Source organism: Gasterosteus aculeatus, chromosome 3 (genome assembly GCF_964276395.1).
Source record: "Gasterosteus aculeatus chromosome 3, fGasAcu3.hap1.1, whole genome shotgun sequence".
Taxonomy (NCBI): Eukaryota; Metazoa; Chordata; class Actinopteri; order Perciformes; family Gasterosteidae; genus Gasterosteus; species Gasterosteus aculeatus.
Window position 1 is genome coordinate 5,980,733 of NC_135690.1, and position 19,831 is coordinate 6,000,563.

The window sequence follows — 19,831 nt, forward strand, 5'->3', positions numbered from 1 at the left end:
CAACACCACACGGGAATGAGCACGAGTTTATTTCTCGTAGTTGTAAAAAGAACTTTGGGCTATTGGCCCTCATGTATCATCCCTGAACCGGATGAACCATGAACGACTGGTGAGGAAAGAGGACATACCTCGGCCACGTGCAGGGGTGTAGAGTGGCAGTTGTCCAATCGGACTCCATGGAAATACGTGGCAGTGATTTCCGTGTACTTCTGCATGTGGGCCCACAGGTACGGGCAGTCCTCAGGCCCATTGCCGTAGCGGAGTTTGACGCTGTCCCCCCAGCAGACCAGCTCCCGACGCACATACACATGGGAGCCTATGTGGCAGGGACACAGCAGTACTCCATCAAGGAACCGCTATTCGAAACGTACAACCGACAGATTGCTTACAGGGTTTTCCTTTGAGATTCTCAGGTCCCGATTATGGACATTCAAACGTCCTTTATTTCAGAATAAAAGTCATGGTCCGTGGCAGGAGTGACCTCGTTGCAGCGTGTGTTTATTTATTAGTTATTGTTAGTTCTTATAGTTTCTGTACCTGACGGTTTGGTAAAAAGTTGAATTTATCAACCTGGTTCGGCAAAGTTGCGCAGCGGATCGTCTCCCATCACCCAACCGTTGTGAGCCAGGAAATGACACGTCTTGTCTGGCTGGTCCAGCAGCTGCATCTCCTGCTCCAGAGTCATGTCCCGATAGGGGAAGGTGAAGTACCTGAGACGCGGATAAAAACAGACACCCAACAACACTTTAGCCCGTCGCGAACCTCACGTCCGTGTCATCGGATACGAAGTACTCTTCACTTTTCTATTGTATCTTTCATTTTCTGTCTCCTTAAGCCATTTCTTTAAATTCATCACCTGGTAACTAGAGGACTTTCCGCGCTCACAGGACCAAGCTTGGGGCCGTGCTCTGCCAGACGCTCGTACACTACGTTTCCCACAATACAGTTGGCAGCCTTGATGAAGAGAAGGAGCACAAAGAACAGGTAAACCCTCCCTGCCTCCGGTTCCAGACTAAATGCAATCTCCCCGCTGGAACGCTGCACTGGGGACGTGCGCCAGAAAAGTAAAAAACACACACAACGTTTGGTGGCTATTCAGTGCTGAAAGGCAGTTATTCACTTACTATTTATAATGTTGCTGGCAACCGTATTATAAAAGCAATAAGGTGCTCGAGGCGGTACGTCGATAATGTTACGATTCAAGGGTTGTCGGATAAAGTACGGCCTCTGGTACCTTATTGCTTTATCATATAGCAGTAAACTGGTACATTTTACACTGGCTTACCTGCTCCTGATGCTGCCGCATTATGTTGTACTGTTCTTCATTTAGCTCGTTCAATTTCTGTCTCAGCCAACCACAGCACTCCTCGATGTGGTGTGGGGAGGAGCTATAGAGAGACGGCAGTGCTACATCCATAAATACATGTGCATTCATCACTTCACAGAAGCAAGGGCTGTTGTCAGTAAAACAACCACATTCAGATTTCAATTTCAATAAATAATAAAACTAACAGGAAACAGTCCAACAGTCACCGTAGGTAACAATTAGGAGAAATTGGCCCCTAACCATGGTAAATAGGGCCACAAAATAACAAAGCTTGAACGCAAAAATGGAATTTCTTAATTCTTGGCAGGCCAAGTATCCCGCCATATTACATGAGACAGAAATCTATGCTTCACAGCCTGTGCAACACGCGATCTGTGCACGTCACATTTTCAGAATTGAGCTGATGTTTGAACTGCATTTTATGTTTAATTACTCAATATATAATGTCACACAAAACTGACAATATTTTCTGTTGCAGCAACCTGAAACAAGTGCTTGGCTGCTGCAGAAGTTAGCTGGTGTTATTTTTGTTGAACCTCTCAGCACTGACTGTCACGGTGTGGTTCACTTCCTGTCTTATTTTGTAGTTTTCTGCCACTCGTGTCCCCGGGTAACTTCACATCCTGCCTTGTCTCGTCATCCCCTGTGTTCGTCTAATAGTTTCCACCTGTGTCCAATCACCTGCACCTCCCTTGTGTATTTAAGCCATGTGTCTCTTGTGTCACTGGTCGCGTGATTGTCTTTTGCCACGCATGTCCTGTTCTTGTCTTTCGCCTCCGTAGGTTCTTGCCTGTGTGTTTTTGCCCCTTGGCCTTTTGGATTTTGGACCTTTTGATTATTAAAGTCTTTTGTTTTGGAAAAGTCTGCGTTTGAGTCCTGCCTTCCACCCCCAACCCTGATAGAAATAAGACAGGAAGTGAACCACACCGTGACAACTGACATTGAAATGTCAAATCAGCAACTCAAAGAAACGCGAACACTTATATTAAAAGTTGAACAATAACTGCTGCAGCTCGACGTTTGGGTCAGACCTGTGTGGTACAAAGGTCTCCAGAGCAGAGTCCAGGTCCACTGTGCTACCAAAACGTTGGTAATTTGGGTCCTGAATGATCCTCAGGTCCTGCTTCCTCCCGGTCCCAATCCGGTCCTGCTTGGAGCCTAAAAACACATCCATGCAAAATTAGCACACCAGCAGCTTTCTATGAGATGGATTCAGCCTCAATAAGCTGTCACTGAACAGTGAAGGATTCAGTCCATGTTTGGAATTCTTTTGACACAATACAACATCTGTATCTGTAAGTGTAATGTATCCGTCATGAGGACTACATTTGTGGGTTGATATATTGACACAGAAATGACATTTTCAATGTAAGACCATTCGAAGCCATTAATAAAATGCTGAGTTCCACAAGGTTCTGTGCTTAGAGCATTTTTTTCTACCCTTTGAATGCTTCCTTTAGGGAATGTTATTAGAAAACACTGCATGAACTCCCATTGTTTATGGAGACAAAACTCAAAGTATCGGTCAATCAAGCCAGACGAGACCGGCCAGCGCGTTAGACTTCAAGAATGTCTCAAGGACATCAAAACCTGGGTGACCAGCAACTTTCTGATGTTAAACTCGGACAAAACAGAAGTTATCTTGATGGGACTAAAATGGACATTCCTTATTGTGGCAAAGTTTTCTACTCAAGACTGGCAGCTACGTCTTGCATTATACCAGAAATACAGGTATTCATTAAAAGGAGCGCAGTTCACTAACGGACTGTACCAACCATTGAGTAGGAGGATCCTGAACTGCTCAACAGTGTTGTCCACTTTGAGCTGGTAGAACTCCCACAGCTTGATCTGAGGATACACGTCCTGCCACAGCACACTACGGATGGCCTGAGAGACAGACAGAGACGGAGACAGACAGAGACAGAGACAGCTGTGTGTGCTTGCTACCAGATTCCACACCACTGCATCCGAGTGAAGGTACAGTGAAAAGAGAACACAGCCACGTCTCTCCCTTCTTACACAGCCGGTAACAGGAGTGGAATACAAGTAATAACAGTTACATATACATCTGGGTTCCCTCTTTGAATTTGAGGATAAGACGTCCCCCTGTGGGCCCTCGTCAGGCCGTCCTAACATGTGGCTGCAAGTGGCCACATTCTTCAAGTGGTGTCTGTGATTGGTGTCCTGGGACACATTGACGGACAGCTCACTCAGATGATCGGGGTGTAGATTGACATTTACGGTGTGCTGGTTAAGTTATGAAGACAACTTATGCATTGACCAACACGTAAGAGCAGCTGCCGAGACTTTGAGTGGAACAATGTATTGAATATTGAGACATAATTTCCATTCTACAGCTAGTTAATTGCTTCATTTGCAAAGCACAAGTAACTAAATGAAATCATTTTAAACACACAATACATTTGGTGGTTGCCAACACAGATGAACTGTTTGTTTGTGTAGATTCACTGGGGAACCACATTTGAGCTGTAAATGAAATTAATCTTTTAACTGACAAATTCACTTTTCTGGGTTCTTTTTTACGTCCCAAGCACGTGACCAGATGTTAGTACTGATAGATTCACTACAACACAGCCATGAAACAACAGCCGTGTCTGCTCTTCCCGTAGGGCGTGCAGCTGTGCAGCTGTGCAGCGTACTCACGTTCAGATGGCGCTCATTGGTAATATCAGCTGGAAGTCCCTTAGCCTCGTAGCGTCCCTCTGCTACTCTGGTGGTTAAATGGCAGATGGCTCTATCCAAGACCCAGGCTGGTCTCAGGTGAGGCGAGTTCACCAGGTTGTACCCACACTCAGGATGTTCTTTGATCCACACACTGTTAGCAGCTGGAAAGAAAACCAGAAAAAAAACTCTCAAATCACCAAAAGTTAGTCAGTATTAAAATAAAAGATGAAGAACGCTGGAACGCATGTTTGAAACAGTGAAGAAAGGAATCATGCTGAGGAAATGTTAATAGTTAGTGTAACTATTGAAAAAGACAATACTCCAAATGAATTGAACCAATTCAATATGGTTTTTCTTGAACTTTACCAAAAAAGTGAAAACTGATCTTATTATTAGCTTAATCCTAGTACATAATCACAGCACACGATGTGTTGAACAGCAGATCATGAAGAAGCCTTTGTCTGGATCTAAAGATGGACCGGCACCACAAAGTCATGGTTTAACCTTTTACTCAGGTTCACTTTACGGTCGACCTTTGCTGGGAGGGGGAGATGACACTTGAGAGCACACAAGCTCCTATTTCAGATCTGTAGTGTCCTTTCACTTGGCTTCCTGTTTGTGTTTGTTAACACAAATTGCTAATCAGCCAATCACGTGGCTGCAACTCAATGCGTTCCGGCATGTAGACCTGAAGACGCTTGCTGCGGTTCAACGTGAGCCTCAGAATGGGGAAGAAAGGGGATTTAAGCGACTTCAACGTGGATGGTTGTTGGTTCCAGACGGTCTGGTCTGAGTACGTCACAAACTGCTGATCTACTGGGATTTTTTTGATGCACAACCATCTCTAGGGTTCACACAGAATGGTCCAAAAAGAGGAGATATCCAGTGAGCAGCAGGTGTGTGGACAAAGTGCCTTGTTGGTGTGAGAGGTCAGAGGAGAACGGGCAGACTGGTTGGAGATGATAGAAAGGCAACAGGAACTAAATAATAAAGTGGCCGGTGAGATAAATCTATATATAGATCTTGAATTCCTCCTCTTCTTCTTAAGCATTCCAACAATTGTTCTTGTAATCTCTCTCTCCCTCCCAGTAGTACTAAAATACTACTATTACTACGATTGATGAACGTATTTCTACTGCTATTGTTACTAAAAATGTTCTTATTTCTGTTTTATGGATTGGCCCTGATGAAGGAATTACGCAGAAGCACTTTGACATCTTGAAATATTCTTCTAATGTCTTTCAGTCGTGTCTCCACTCAACACTGATCTCACACGCACGCACGCACGCACGCACGCACGCACGCACGCACGCACGCACGCACGCACGCACGCACGCACGCACGCACGCACGCGCACACACACACACACACACACACACACGCACACACGCACACACGCACACACGCACACACGCACACACGCACACACGCACACACGCACACGCACACACGCACACACGCGCACACACACACGTAAATACACTCACCAGTATGATTATAGACCACATCTGTAATACACAGCATGTTCCATTCTTTCTTTAACTTCTTCACCAGAGCCCCCACATCTTCCCAGCTGTAGCTCTGACTGTCAGGACTGAACTCGGGGTTAAAGTTCAGCTGGTCTGCCAGAGAGTAACAGGACCTGGACTCTCCCAGAGTTTGCAGAGGCGTGAAGTGGATCATGTTGTACCCTTTGAGAGAAACCCACACACAAGGTCATCAACAAAACTGCAGCATAGCGTTTAAAATGACTACTATTAATGATAATGGGTCTGCTATACGCTATGAAGTAGGGTGAGATGGCTTATAGTAGATCCATCTCTCTATGCTGATAGAGATCCTCTGCATTGGCTGAAGCTTCCTTGTGACCCTGACCAGGCTCGAGTACCACTTCTCTCTCTAGTGCAGTCGCTGCAGCCAAACACACCACATCGGTAACGACTCATTGCACTTCAGCCATGTGGGGGAAAAGGAAAACTAAAGTAACTTCCTGTAAAGAACAATATGGTTTTGTGACCTCGGATGGCCTCTCAGGTTCAGGTGGAGGTTCACAAGCATTTTTGTAAATCTTGTTTCTCATTCAGTAACTTTCTATTGGCACTAGCATAATAACACAAAACAAGTGCAACACAACACAACACACACCTGACTCCTTGGCTACGCTCAGTCTGTCCGGCCAATCGTCAAGGTGCCCCAGACATTTGGACAGGTACGTCTGGATGGTGATGCAGTCCAATGGGAGGATGTGATTGTCTGCTCCAATATGAAGGACTGGGTCGACTACTATGTATCCTCCTCCTGACCGCTCTGTGTCCCTGTGGGAACCAATTGGAAATAAAAAAGGATTAAAACGTGTTTCATTACCAGCTCGCAACTACACAAAATAGTATCATGCAGTCGACACTCACACAATCAAACACTTACCGTAAGAGGTCCCAGATCATATCATTAGACTGGGTTGCACACAGACACCACACACACACACACACACACACACACACACACACAAAACTGGTAGGAAGTACATACAACAAACTTCAAACCTCAAACCAGTTTTACAAAAAGCAAAGAGCAAAACAGTGCAAAATCAACAATTAAGTTATGGGAGAACAGAAAAATGCTTTTAAGATGACAATTATTTTTGTCTGTCGTGCTCCTGATTACATTCAGGATTTTCACACAAAGAAGTGCTTTAACTTAATTAAGAGCAGGAAAAAAAGACCTTGATACTGTTTCAGAAAGATCTAGACTCCAAATAATTGGGGGAGTAGGAGCAAAATATTTCTACCTGAAATCACATTTGAACTCGTGGAGTGCGAAACTGTAAAACGAGTGTATTATGGTCTTACCCATATCCAAAGTAGTACTGGTAGGAGCCGGCGATCGTGAGGTCCAGAGTGCAGAACTTATCAGAGTCATCGTCCCCTCCTGTTGGGAAACCCCACTCCAGAACACGGAAGTGGTTCCTCCTGAATGGCTGTCCTTCTAGCGGATAGTTGGTGTGAACCACCACCCTCCTCCCCTGAAGGGTCGGACCCAGGCGGAACTGGAGCTCAAAACCTGTGGAGGCAGAAATGCGTTTGATGAATTTCTACACATGGCCACCGTGAAAAATAAACTGGAATGTTGAAATAATTTGGTTTATTAGCGATTTGCCAAATGGCTTGAAATGTATATCCAGGTTTTACGTCGGTGTTACAAAACTAAACTCCATTGAAAAAGGTCAGTGAGGATCAAGACGCTCCTTTAGCCTTTAGTCTCAAGTGGCCTCATGTGCTGGCTTCATCTTTGAGCACCTGTTGGGCCAAAAGCAGAAGCAGGAAGCTCGTGGACGGCGGCAATGAGATGCATCTTCCTTCTCCTGCCGTTGTGTGCTGACCTGAAATGTGTGTGCAAAATCCATTTTGGAAAAAGAGTGTCTCACCCACTTCTAATGCGTATGTGATTTTTGTAGCTGAAAGAATTCATCTTAGATTTAGTTATTGACTCTTTCAGGATTATTACAGGCTGCTGCTGAAGGGGCAGTCTGAGGCAAACATGGTGATGTTCCTGTCAGTTTTGGCATCATACGCCTAATGTGCAGCAGTATGCCCCATATTGCAGTCGACTGTGTCCATTTGATTTCGGGAGGCCTGACGTAGTTCTTCTAGAACATACGACACTGCTCTGCAGCTTACAGATCAACAAAAGGAATACTACAGAAATCCTCAAAGCCAAAACAAAATCAGATTCTTTGTCCTTCAGAGATGACCTTAAAGGGACGTCTATACATAGTCCAGTCTAACAGCCAGCCCCCAAATCCCTCTCAGGTTCCGAGCGCTGTAAATGTCAAATGCTAAACTTCTACCAACAAACACACACGTACACACGCAGCTACACACACTGTTCATTATTGCTACTGGATGTCGATATTTTTTTTGGAATTATTTTACTTTTTTAATAAAAACAAGACTTGTCATCCAAACTGACCAACATGGTAAATGCAATGTAGTTGGATAGCGCGTTTTATCTTCCGACCACTCAAAGCTGTTTAACACTTCATGTATCCATTTACACCCATTCACACACGAAGCCCCCTGCCCATCAGTAACTAGCATTCACCTCATTCACACGGCTACTGTAGCTGACTGCTAAGTGTCCAACACATTGAGCCGCGGGTTACGAGGCACGTGCAAGTCAAGTCAAGTCAAGTCAAGTCAAGTCATTTTATTTTGTATAGCCCATTATCGCAAATTACAAATTTGCCTCAGAGGGCTTTACAGTCTGTACACATACAACATCCTCTGCCCTGAAACCCACCATCGGCACAGGAAAAACTCCCCAAAAAATGAAAAAACCCTTACAAGAGGGAAAAAAGGGAAGAAACCAAGCTGGGGTGCTTTGGTAGGAAGCTACTTGTTCCAGTAATGGAACAAAAATGTATTAAGCCCCTTCCTACCTTATCGGACAAAGCTCATTTTGCCTCTCATGAACTCATTCAGAGCCTCACTCACACGCCGCTGGTGACAGAGCTGCCATGCCAAGCACCGACCGGCCAATTGGGATCAACATGTCGCATGTGTACAGACTGTAAAGCCCTCTGAGGCAAATTTGTGTTTAGTGATTTTGGGGTGTACAAAATAAAAGGACTTGAACATGGGATTGAACGTGGGATTGAGAGTCCTGCAAGATGGTACTTTTCTACTTTTTATTCTCCTAAAAGCATTAAATCGCTTTGTTGGCTCATCCTACCCTCAGGTTAGATGTATAAATGTATCAACTGCTGTTTCACTGGGATTAAGCTTTTTGATTTGAATACTTAAAGAAGCATCTATTTACATCCCTAATATAGAATTTCAACAATTTGCAATTTGCAGTTGGTTATGTGCACCACTTAATGACTGTAAGGAAATAAACATAGATCCTAGTTAACAACTGAGCACACATTGAGGCATTAAGTAACGAAGCGTTACCTTGTTCGAGTCGGAACAAGGTCCTCTCGGAGTTCTCCTTGTCGTTGAGCATCAGGACTCTGATCTGCTTCAGGTGCTGTGGCAACATAATGAGAAGATCTCTCGAGTGAAATGATCCCAGGCCTCCTGGAACGAGGGACAAATACCAGAATACAATCATTTACTTAACACTAAACACTTTTCCTAACCATTAAACCAAGTTTTTGTAGTTTCTGAACAGTTGGATATAGTCCCCAAACGATACACGTCCTCATATTACTCCCATAAAGAAGTGCCAAAAGTAGCCTGTAAATTGAAAAGAAGTATGCACAGTAAATAGAGTAGACCTCAGCTTAATTGTTCCTAATGGGTCGAATGTTTTAGATAAAAAGAGTTGAATACAATTGGGGTTTATTTTCCTATTCAATTAACCTAGAATCCTTTGCAATCCTTTCTCCTACTATTGAGTTCACATTCAGCTTGTGGCTGCAGGCATGCAAAAGAGGACCTTACCTTTTGTGCAATATGTTGAGCAAAGACAATTGAGCCAGTAAGACAACCGCTAACTATAAACGGACAAATGGGTGACACAAAAAACTGTCAATACCTCTAAACAAAGAAACTGAAGTAACAAGCAGAGTTACACAACAATAAGAGAAGAGGCTGTGATAGAAAGTTCATTGCACGCTATCAACAGCTATCACAGGTCCGGCAGTTAGACATCCGATCAATATGCTTCAATATGCTTTTTAAGCCACTTGAGCTCCAAAAGGGGCCATGAAACATGTGACCAAAGTACGTCTGCAGCAATCAGACAAATGGTCATTGAACAAGTCAAGGGAGGACGTTTGTGAATCTCAAACGCTTAATGCACGGACCACATTGAGCCGCTCACAGTGCGAAACCACACAACAAGTACACGACGAACATGAAGAGCACGTCCAGGTTCACCAAATATCAGGAGAAGCCATCACATGTTAAATAATCATCTTCAGTGAGATGGTCAAGCTGTGAGATGTGTGCAAACTGTTGTAACACAACACGAGCCAGGTAGTCGGAATCCTTTAGATAGCATGAAGTCTGCACAGGAGCTGCTGCACTTTGGCTTTTAAATGTCCATTTCAACTTACAACTTGCAACTGCCAATGATGACCTGTAAAACATCTGGCATGATAGCAATTTTAATACTAGAAGACCCAGACTTATTTTATTAAAATGACATAAGCCTACTTTATATAATTACCTGCTTATGACATTACTGATCCTGTGCGACTGAAATCAATGTACCGCAATGGCAAATTAAGAAAATAAATAAACTAACAACCATTTTCAGTGATGGAGAGTAACAACATATATTCCTCCGGGTCTGCATTTATGAAGTACACTTTTGTGGTACTTGTATTTCAAGATTACTTTTGTATTACACTTCCACCAATAAAGATGCACAGAAAACTATACCGTTGTTGCTACCTGTAAATACATGTTATGAAATCAATTGTTTCTAATGTGTGCTATTACTATTCTTATTCCAGCTAAAGAGCTTGATAGATCATTCCCCCCGAACTATTATAGCTTCTTGGACTCTGGGATCATGTCCAGATAATACAATTAACTGTCTCCCTTCAGTGTGCAAAGGGATTTTCAAGGATGAAGATTAAAGTACTAAAAACTAGTAGGCACTGATCATATTCTGGACGTTGGAGCAGGTCCATGCATCCGCAGTCAATGAACCCCTCCGAGTCTGCGCAGTGCTGCGGTCCGATAACAACAAGGTCACGACTCCAGCCGGTAATGTCACACCGGCTATTTATAAAACACTGTACAACAAACCAACACGGACTGACGGACACATACAGGCGTGCAGCATCAAGATGCCGCTGGATATTATTCATCTCGGTGATACGGGAATCTGCAAAGCCAATGTGCACGTTTGTGGTTGGACTCAAAATTCCATTCAAAAGAGCGGCTATTTAATGTGGACTCGGCTACTGGCACACCGTTATTCACCATCAAATATCATACTAGACACCAAGTTAATGGTAAGTAACCTCCTAATAATTCGGCATGCCCACACGTTCCCTCAAGAGCCTTGTTCTAATAACACAACGCAACTTGTGGGTCGTTTGGTGCTTCATGCTTCTGCACCGTCCCGTAGTGGGCGGTGCCCGTAAGAGCAAAGTAATGCGAAGCGGAGGCTATTTAATGAATCATAGTCGAAAAGAAACGCTTTTCATGTTGTGCAAAATAGTAAATTGCTATGAACATTAGTTGTCTATAAACAACAGAAGGATGTCGAATTACAAAGCGCAAGGTAGCCGTCGTGAACGTGTAGGTTGATAGTGTAACTAACGTTATGACAGCCAGCTAACGTCAAACTTACACCAGCTACCGTTAGCTAACATGCTAAGTCTCTGCTAGCTCCAGCTGGTATCCAACTTGTATAAACTCAATAATACGACCATCTTGCACAAGAATCCAAACAACAGTTCGGATATATATTGTATCCCACCTGTCGGTTGTGTCTTGGTTGGGTCACAGCAACAGGAGGACAGCTTCGAGTGGGACAGCTCTGTCTTTCTTGTATGGACAGTGAGTGAACGAAGGGGGCGTGGCCTGCAGGCCGGCTGTCTTTACCGTAACTACCAAAGTAAAATGGTCTGAATACAATTTCATGTATTTTTTTTAAGCAAAGAAATGTGTTCACTGATCACTTAATATACGTGAGAATTGCATACATGGCTACAGAAAGCTGTAGCTTCAGTCAGTCTTTTATTTTGCTTTATGTGCACTTCAGCGGGCACTTGTATGTAGACCTTTTTTAGTGGATATAGTCTACTCTGCAGGATTGCGACAGTGTGTGTGTCTGTGTTTTATCCCCCCACAAAAAATTTAATATTGTGCATTTACACCAGTAGGATATTACTGCCTAAATACACACTGTATTGCATAATTTTTGTTGCGCGAGCTTCACCAGACACACACACGCTGCACGTAGGCACACACACAGACACAGTAGTTACATAAGGTGGCACTGCAGTGCAGCTGCTGGGCAGACAAGGTCTGCACCACAAGAGAAATGGCTAGCAACGCAATGTCCAGATTAGGTCATACATTGACATGGATGGAGTCAATGCAAATATCATATGAAAATATGGAATGGGCTCTTTTATTTGAATAGAGTTTATACAACTTTTTCTTGGAAATTACTTACCACCCCTGTTCATTAGAAATATAGGGACACAATGAATTAACAAAGTGTAACTCAAAAAACTTTACACAAGTATTACATTTGACTGTATATTCTGTGTTCAGGGGAAAACAAATGGGAAAGCCATTTGTGTGATTATGTTACTCACTACAAATGTGATTTGATCAAAACCTGTTTGCGGTCTCATCAATATATACATCATAAAATGAGTGTGCATTTTATACCAACAAATATTGTTTTAACATTTTTTTGCTTTCATAGTCAGTGAGGCAAAAAATCTTATTGAATTCCCTCTGTACTTGAAAACATTGAAATTCTACTTAAACCCCTAAAATCTTCCCCTAAAATTTTATTGCAACCATTAAACAAATGTAACCATATTTTAATTGCGGAGGACTGACCTAATAACAGAGATGCTATAAAGGGTCCTGGTGGTGACTTGTCAATCCAAAACATCCATGCTTTAAGCATACCCTAATTTGCAAACTCACACTGTTTACTGAGAGACGTAGAGTCATTTTCTGATATATTTTATATATTCAGACTTATAGATGCAGAGTTGCACCCATTTGAACCATTTGAAATGATTAAAGTTCAAGGTTGCTTCAAAAAGTTTTATGATCTGTTGTTTCATTGACGGTCTCGTTAAAATTATTGAGATTTTTAAGGGCTGCTTAACCAAAAAAACTGCTGGAATCATTTGCAAACAACTCCTTGAGATCAGAGCTGCGCTGCGCATCAACTTTGGAATAGCAACCATATTTTGGAATAACAGGTCATGTGACAAGCTGGGGACAAACATCAGACATTTTACAAACACAATGATAAAAAATAACTATAACAGCTGTAAAACAGTTCCTATTTTTTGTGTCACAAACACTGTCACTTTATACTTTGAATTATCATAATTTGACCTAACAACTAAACCGCTCTGAAGAGCCGCGTGAGGAGTCAGTAGGGTTCAGCCAATGGGAGATTAATGCTCTAGAGCTGGAGGCCCCTCACAATCACCTGTGGACGTTTGACAGAGAGGTCGGAGCGGACGCATGCAATGGCACAGTGGTCACTCAAATCAGTAGTTTGGTGGAGTGTTGGTGAGAATAATATCGATCAGTGTGGCAGATGACGGAAATTTCAAATTATGTCTAGTTGGCTCAGATACAAGTTGAAAGAGGTTTAAAGCGTCATACTGCTGTGTAACTGCAAAGTACATTGCGAAAAATCCGAATATTTTCCAAAACCAAAGACTCTGCCGAACCGTGTACCTTCAGCCTTTTCTGAGAAGCTCGTCACCTGATTTGCATTCGTCGCTATGGAGTGAGAGTTGGACCTTACTTCACTCATGGGGTTTCTGGCCAAAGGTATCAACCAAATATATCCAATACCGGTCTGCGTATATTTTCCAGTGTGAGAGTAGCTGCTCATTACAATGTATCTTGGGTGAAGCTGCCTCGACCACTTATCCATCAGCATGGTGTTACTCTCCACCTGCCTCAGTCAGACACCTTCTCCTGTACACCACCTACTACATCACCTGCCATCCTGCCTGGTTCTGTGAGTGTAATATATATATTTTTCAATATAAAAAGAGTGAAACAAGAATCCAACAAGACTCCATCTCCCTATTATACACCTTCAGTGCTTCTTCCTGTCTATGACCACCATGGGCCCAGACAAAATGGTTTGACTTTTAATGGTTTCATTTATCGGTAAAATATTTACTCACAGATCCTAAATTAATCATTTTAAATTCAACGGATTCTGACTACGTTCAAACTGAGCAAAACAATCTTGCTGTCAAGCTCGTCAAATACGGTTAGTGGCCCTACCCAACACACTATGAAACTTTACCTGACTCCCAAGGTTTTTTTGGTCACAATACAACATTGAAACACACTGTTAACAACTGTATAACCAACTACCCTTAATCATGACCCAAAAATAAATTAATATTCATCCTTAAATCCTTCTTCATTCTTTAACCTTGAAGGAGCTGACGTGAAAGACAAGCTGATCTTCTCTTGCATTTCCCTCAAAAAAATTACAACCCAGAAAAAATATCAGACATCATGCATCATGCTCAAAATATCACACAACACGGTGAAGAACATTCCCTTTTGCCATATAGATCGTCTGGCAGGAAAGCACAAAAGTACCTCATTGCCACATTTGAACACTGACAGAATGAATTTGTCCAGCTTTAGGAAAACAAACTCACTGGACCAGACTAGCGATTCAATGATCAGGGGAGATTCAGACGGAAGGTTCTATTTCCCATTAAATGGCAGCTAATCAAAGAAGACAAATACATATTGAATAGGGAGATGGCCCCTATTGCCACCTGGTTCATGGAGTGAAAACATACTAGGGGTTAAGGTTCTAATATGGGCAGGTCCCAGACAGGACAATGCTACAGAGACCAAATAAACCCAAAGGGGCCCCACCATAGAGCATAATGCTATGTCCATGTGTGTGTGTGAGTCCTAGGTGCTGCTCCCCGGTGAGTGATTGAGGGCACCTGGATGAAGGTGTGGCCTTCACCTATATAAGCGCCTGCTTGCTCCGCCCTCGCTCTCTCTCCTCTGCCTGCCAGCAGACCCTGGTCTCAGGGTTCGAGTTGCACCTTATGCTGGTCCTGTGTCACAATAAACTGTCCCCTTTGGGGTTTTGCCTCTACCATGACGTTGTTGTTCCCCTTTATGTTGCGGCTTCCCAGCCGGTTGTAACAAAAGACATATTTTTACAGTACTGCTGTTATATTCATATATTACCAGCAGAGAGCATTGTTGCCTCAGTTATTGATTATTTTGTCGTGTGTGTTTGTTATTGTGCAGCACGCAGGTATCCGTCCGTCCCTGTGCTGCTGTGTTCTTGTGTTCTCTTGGATTCAATGATGGAGACCATCACCTGACTCACACAGGTAATGATCCTGCTTCTTCTGTTGTTTGTTTGACCAGCAGCATCGTTGACGAATCAGAACACAGTCGCTAGGTAGGCATGAGCCTCCGTATTCTGGAAGTGGATCAGTGTCATTGCTAACTGACACATAGTCATCATTAGGTGTTTGGTGCTTTTGGAGCTTCTTGTCTCTTGTTAGGGGTCCGATTAGTATTTTGCGTCTTCCTCTGGTCAAATGCTGGAAGTCACAATCTATTAATCCACGCCAGCTGATTCCCTGTTGTCAGACTTCGTGCTAAGCTATTTCCCAGTATGTTATCGATTGCTTTTAATGTCACTACAGAGAACTTTAAATAGGTTATGAAACAATTAAAAACAGATCCAAAAAACCTGCATGAACAAATAAAAGAGTATTAACAAGCATTTTGGCTTTAATGTCTTTCAGGGGATTCACCACAAAATCACACAAAATTATTTCCTGCACGCAAGTTTACGAACTCCGGCAGCGCCCCCGTGTGGACGGACATCTATACGGCAGCACTGTGAGGGAGGTGTGGAGCAGGGCTCCTCTGCTCACAGGACCTTTATTTAATGGAGAATGGTTGAAACATCTGTGTGGCCTTTGCCTTTAATGGGACCTTTTCTGGTTAAATACTGGACTTTGTTTGTTACTTATACCTTTCTTTTCGTTTCAGGGGTTGTTGTAAAGTCTCTCTCTTGACTGCCTCTGCTCTGGGAAGCTGTGGGGATCTAATGGGTCTGCTGTCTTCTGTAGCTGACATTTAATGGCATAGAAACTCACTTCCAAGAAGATGATCATTTTAAAAGGTCACTTAGTATGCAATCGGTGTTGTGTTAGTAACTACACAATGCTGTGAACAAATACTGCTGCACGTGATATCCTAGTCCAAGTGGCTGACGCTGTCTCGGAAGTAAAAAACTATCAATGTGGTTTATGAGGCAGTATTGTAAGAATGCAATTGGGAATCATGAAGTATTGTGTCTACACATATTTAGTATTCGTCTTTAGTATTCTATGTTAAAAGGGATAGAAATTCTGAACACTAGTCGGCGCTGTTCGGCATCTGGAGGTGAGAGGGTATAAAGTGAGGGAGAGAAGAGGGTAAAATGATGTTAATGCTACAATATTATTCCAAATGTATTGTTCAGTTTATATAACATTCAAAATGACTGTCACCAGACCTTGGCATTACTTTAACAGTAAAAACAATTCCTTATTTTACAGAAGAAACACACTAGAGGCAGACTCACTAGGATAAGTCTAATTCTAATATAGATATAAGTATACAGTACATGTAGTATTACCCGGCACTTACATGAATGTAAAGTTCTGTTGTTCAATAAACATTAACTATAAATGATCATACAACATTTATGCTCATTTATTTAAGGATCATTCATCTATTTGTTTGTTTTACTATTATGTGACCAGTGTCCCGAGGCTTGTGTTGTCATTCTGAATTATTAAGTGACATCACATTGCACTGTGCAGCAGTAACATTGTTAACTCAACATAACGTGTGAATCAGTGTGTCATCACAAACCGCAGGTTCTCCACGCTGCAGACGTCACACGCACACAATATCTCAATAAAGCAACAACGATTGCAGGAAGAGAGCGAGCGTGTAGGAGGTTATCAAGTGTTTCTGTGCAAAGAGAATAAATGCAACAGCCCACTAATCCCCCGAAAGGTTGGATAAGACGGTCGCAGATGACAGATGTGCTTTCCTCATGTGTGTGTGTGTGTGTGTGTGTGTGTGTGTGTGTGCGTGAGAGAGCGATGTACTGTGTTTTCCTGCCTCCGTCCTATAATAAGTGCGAGATTGTGAGGCTGAACATTTGTGTGTTGCAAATGCCGCTAAAGCTGCTGTTTTGTGATTGGCTGCTGCCCACACACACACTCAATATGCACCCCGCTGGCCCTGAGATGTGAGAGAGGGAGGGAGGGAGAGAGGGTGATGTAAAGGGTAAAGACAGCAGTAATATAAGAGAGGAGAGAGCTACAACGCTGTAGGAGGAGAACGCGAGCTCCCAGTGATCCCAGTGATCCCAGTGATCCCAGTGATCCCAGTGATCCCAGTGATCCCAGTGGACGTCACACCAGCTGAACCGCTGGAGCAGCAGGTAAGACGCTACCGCTCTCCTCCTGCTTTCAGTGCTTAGGCTCAACTTTAACGCTTTCCTGAGGCCTCTGAAGCACATTAAACGGAATAGGAATGAAAAAGTGATCTCTTGTGTTGTGTGGCTCAGCGGTGGAGTTATGGTGTCTGGCTGAATGCAACAATAACACAATCTGTTGTGTATTTGATGAAGGTAATGGAATTCTCATCAAGTTGTTCATTATGGAAAAGTCTTCATATGTTTGTCTAACCTAAACCCAACACACATTAAGGACAAAACTACTGACAGCTGCAGTTCGTCTGGTGCTGTTACTACTACTCGCTGTCTGTCATGTTGAAGCTCGTCCCGTCCTCAAACTTCTGACCCACCTGAGAAACAACTTCATTTAACAACAGTTGGAGTTTTCAGTCCGTCAAAACCGAGAAAAGGTTTCTCTCTAGATTCCTTGTTGCCGTTTTGATTAATAATCCTTATTAAAGATGTACAGAATGACGTTCCCACACGCCTAAATTGCTTCCATATATATTTATATATTATTATTATTATTAATATATATTATATATTTAATATGTGTATATGTATTATATTGTAAAACGATTAAACATCACAATTATTCACACATTTGCAAAATTCAATAATGAATTGCAAAGTAGTACATTGCACACTTTTACTATAAACACTATAAACAAACACGATGTTTTTAACAGTAGTGTTCCCTTTACACAATAGCAGCTGAAATATGTATTGTGAATCTCAAATTAGCCATGAATCAAATATGAAACCACAGCTATTTGCCACTGCCGGGGTATTCATGTGTTATCTAGACTGAAAACAAGTTAAACACATTGTAACAGGCAAGTGTACATTTTTATTTACGTATTTATTTATAACAGGTACCAGCACAAACATGTTTCTTTGATTAGGAAGCAGCATGAACAGTCTATCCATTAATCAATAATCGCTTCGTCTATCAATAATGTTCAGTAGCGTGTGTTCCTGTCAGAGTGAGGCGGTCCAGCACTAAGGACACAGCTGGGACTCACTGTGCTTTGGACATTGTTCAGTCCAGAATGCATCGTGGGAAAGACTTTCCAGAACACGCTGAAGGACGGACAAGCAGAGACGCGTGATCATGTTGATGGGTTCAGCCAGCCGTGACACGTTGTATTGTCTACATCTATGGTTGATTACTATTATATTTATTAATGCAAAACATCCGAATATTATGAAGAAGTGAGTTTGCTCCATTATGACAAGATGACAGCATGTGATACAAAGTAGGATGCCGTTTATCTCCAAACCCGAGGCGTAAAAACATGCATCATGTTGCCCCGTATGTGGATTGATTGAGTGTGGAATACAGGACACACTGTTGAGGTTCTGAGTTAAAGAGTGTGTGTGTGTGTGTGTGTGTGTGTGTGTGTGTCTGGCATGGCGCACAGTGTCATCTGACTGTGACCTTGTATTTCATCTACTAGTCAAGCGAAAAGCATGTAATGATTTACACTGTAGGACAAATCCAATAGAGGCATTTGGACACGTCACATAAAAGTAGGATTACAACCACATATGGCTGATTAAAAAGGGAATCCCATCAAGTCAGTGATCTCCGATAGGACATGATGCGTGGACACACACTGGTCATAGCATATAGCGCGTATTTGGATTATGTTATATATATTTTCATTTATTTCTTTAAATCTCTATGCACCCGTTGTTGTTTTTTCTCTTCTTCTTCCCTTTTCAGACCTCAGTTATAAATCTATTCTCACTTTAACTAACTTTCTTATCTGTCTTTCAGTAGAAAGTACTTTCATAGCAACCATCAACAATAGAACTTGCCTTACGTTTTGAATCACTCGTCTCCACGTGCATCGTCTCAATGAATAAATCAAAGGATTCAGTGACACAATGAGCTGGATGCACTAGCTTCACTATTCAGGGTCATCAGTAAGATGCTTCCACATGATGCCACCCTGCACTGTAGCATGTAGCATTACTGTCATATATAAAATAAAGGTTAATCATTCTTTAAGCGTTAGCAGCAGATTGTCATCAGATTAAAAGTCATTACATCAAGAATCCTGATTGGTTTGATTTGATTTCCCAACTGACGGGCAAATCTGTGGTTTGCTTCCCACGAGTGACGTCTCCCTCTCGTCCTGTTCATCCATCTGTCTGTCTGAATCCCTCTCTAATCTGTAGGCCTCGTGCAGGGTGACTGTGTGTGTGTGTGTGTGTGCTGCCAGATGTGATCTGCTGCACAGTCACTGGAACCTTCCCTCACTCGCACAGACACACAAATGACATAACAGTCAGTCGATGTTTGACATCCTGAGTCAAACTATGTACGTAGTGAGCTTGAATATCATCCCACCAGGCAGAGACATCTTTCAGTTTAGGCAACCATTTCATTTGGATTTGGAAAGAAGAAATCCTAGTTTGGGGTGATAAATAATAAACAAAAGTATCTTTGGTACATCACGTGACTAAACAAGTTCTTAGACATAAGTCAGAGATCCACGTTTCCTTGCTTGACCCACTTCACTCCTGGACTTTGGTTACAACGCAGTTCTTTTAATCTGTTTTATAATGTTTGTGTCTACCACAACAAAGGACCTCTGTTGACTTTCCATCGGA

The 19,831-nt window shown here is 42.5% G+C and overlaps 1 protein-coding gene and 1 long non-coding RNA gene across 3 annotated transcripts in view; one reads left to right on the plus strand and one right to left on the minus strand.

Annotated features, from left to right (window-relative positions):
- The window catches only part of agla (amylo-alpha-1, 6-glucosidase, 4-alpha-glucanotransferase a), a 26,046-nt gene extending 14,430 nt beyond the window's left edge, over positions 1 to 11,616 (minus strand). For both annotated transcript variants that reach the window (XM_040171240.2, XM_040171241.2), the window contains exons 1-12: positions 11,453 to 11,616; positions 8,965 to 9,090; positions 6,862 to 7,072; positions 6,158 to 6,327; positions 5,500 to 5,703; positions 3,992 to 4,173; positions 3,103 to 3,214; positions 2,359 to 2,485; positions 1,286 to 1,388; positions 857 to 954; positions 571 to 710; positions 129 to 316 (exon numbers count right to left, since the gene is read on the minus strand). In XM_040171240.2, coding sequence (XP_040027174.2) covers positions 129 to 316; positions 571 to 710; positions 857 to 954; positions 1,286 to 1,388; positions 2,359 to 2,485; positions 3,103 to 3,214; positions 3,992 to 4,173; positions 5,500 to 5,703; positions 6,158 to 6,327; positions 6,862 to 7,072; positions 8,965 to 9,052 — 1,623 coding nt within the window. In that variant the 5' untranslated portion in view covers positions 9,053 to 9,090; positions 11,453 to 11,616. The remainder of the gene's footprint in view (positions 1 to 128; positions 317 to 570; positions 711 to 856; positions 955 to 1,285; positions 1,389 to 2,358; positions 2,486 to 3,102; positions 3,215 to 3,991; positions 4,174 to 5,499; positions 5,704 to 6,157; positions 6,328 to 6,861; positions 7,073 to 8,964; positions 9,091 to 11,452) is intronic.
- On the plus strand, positions 10,704 to 16,432 carry LOC144405467 (uncharacterized). Its single transcript, XR_013467072.1, has 3 exons — positions 10,704 to 10,982; positions 14,986 to 15,071; positions 15,495 to 16,432. It is a non-coding gene; the product is annotated as an uncharacterized LOC144405467 (long non-coding RNA).
- The last annotated feature ends 3,399 nt before the right edge of the window (positions 16,433 to 19,831 follow it).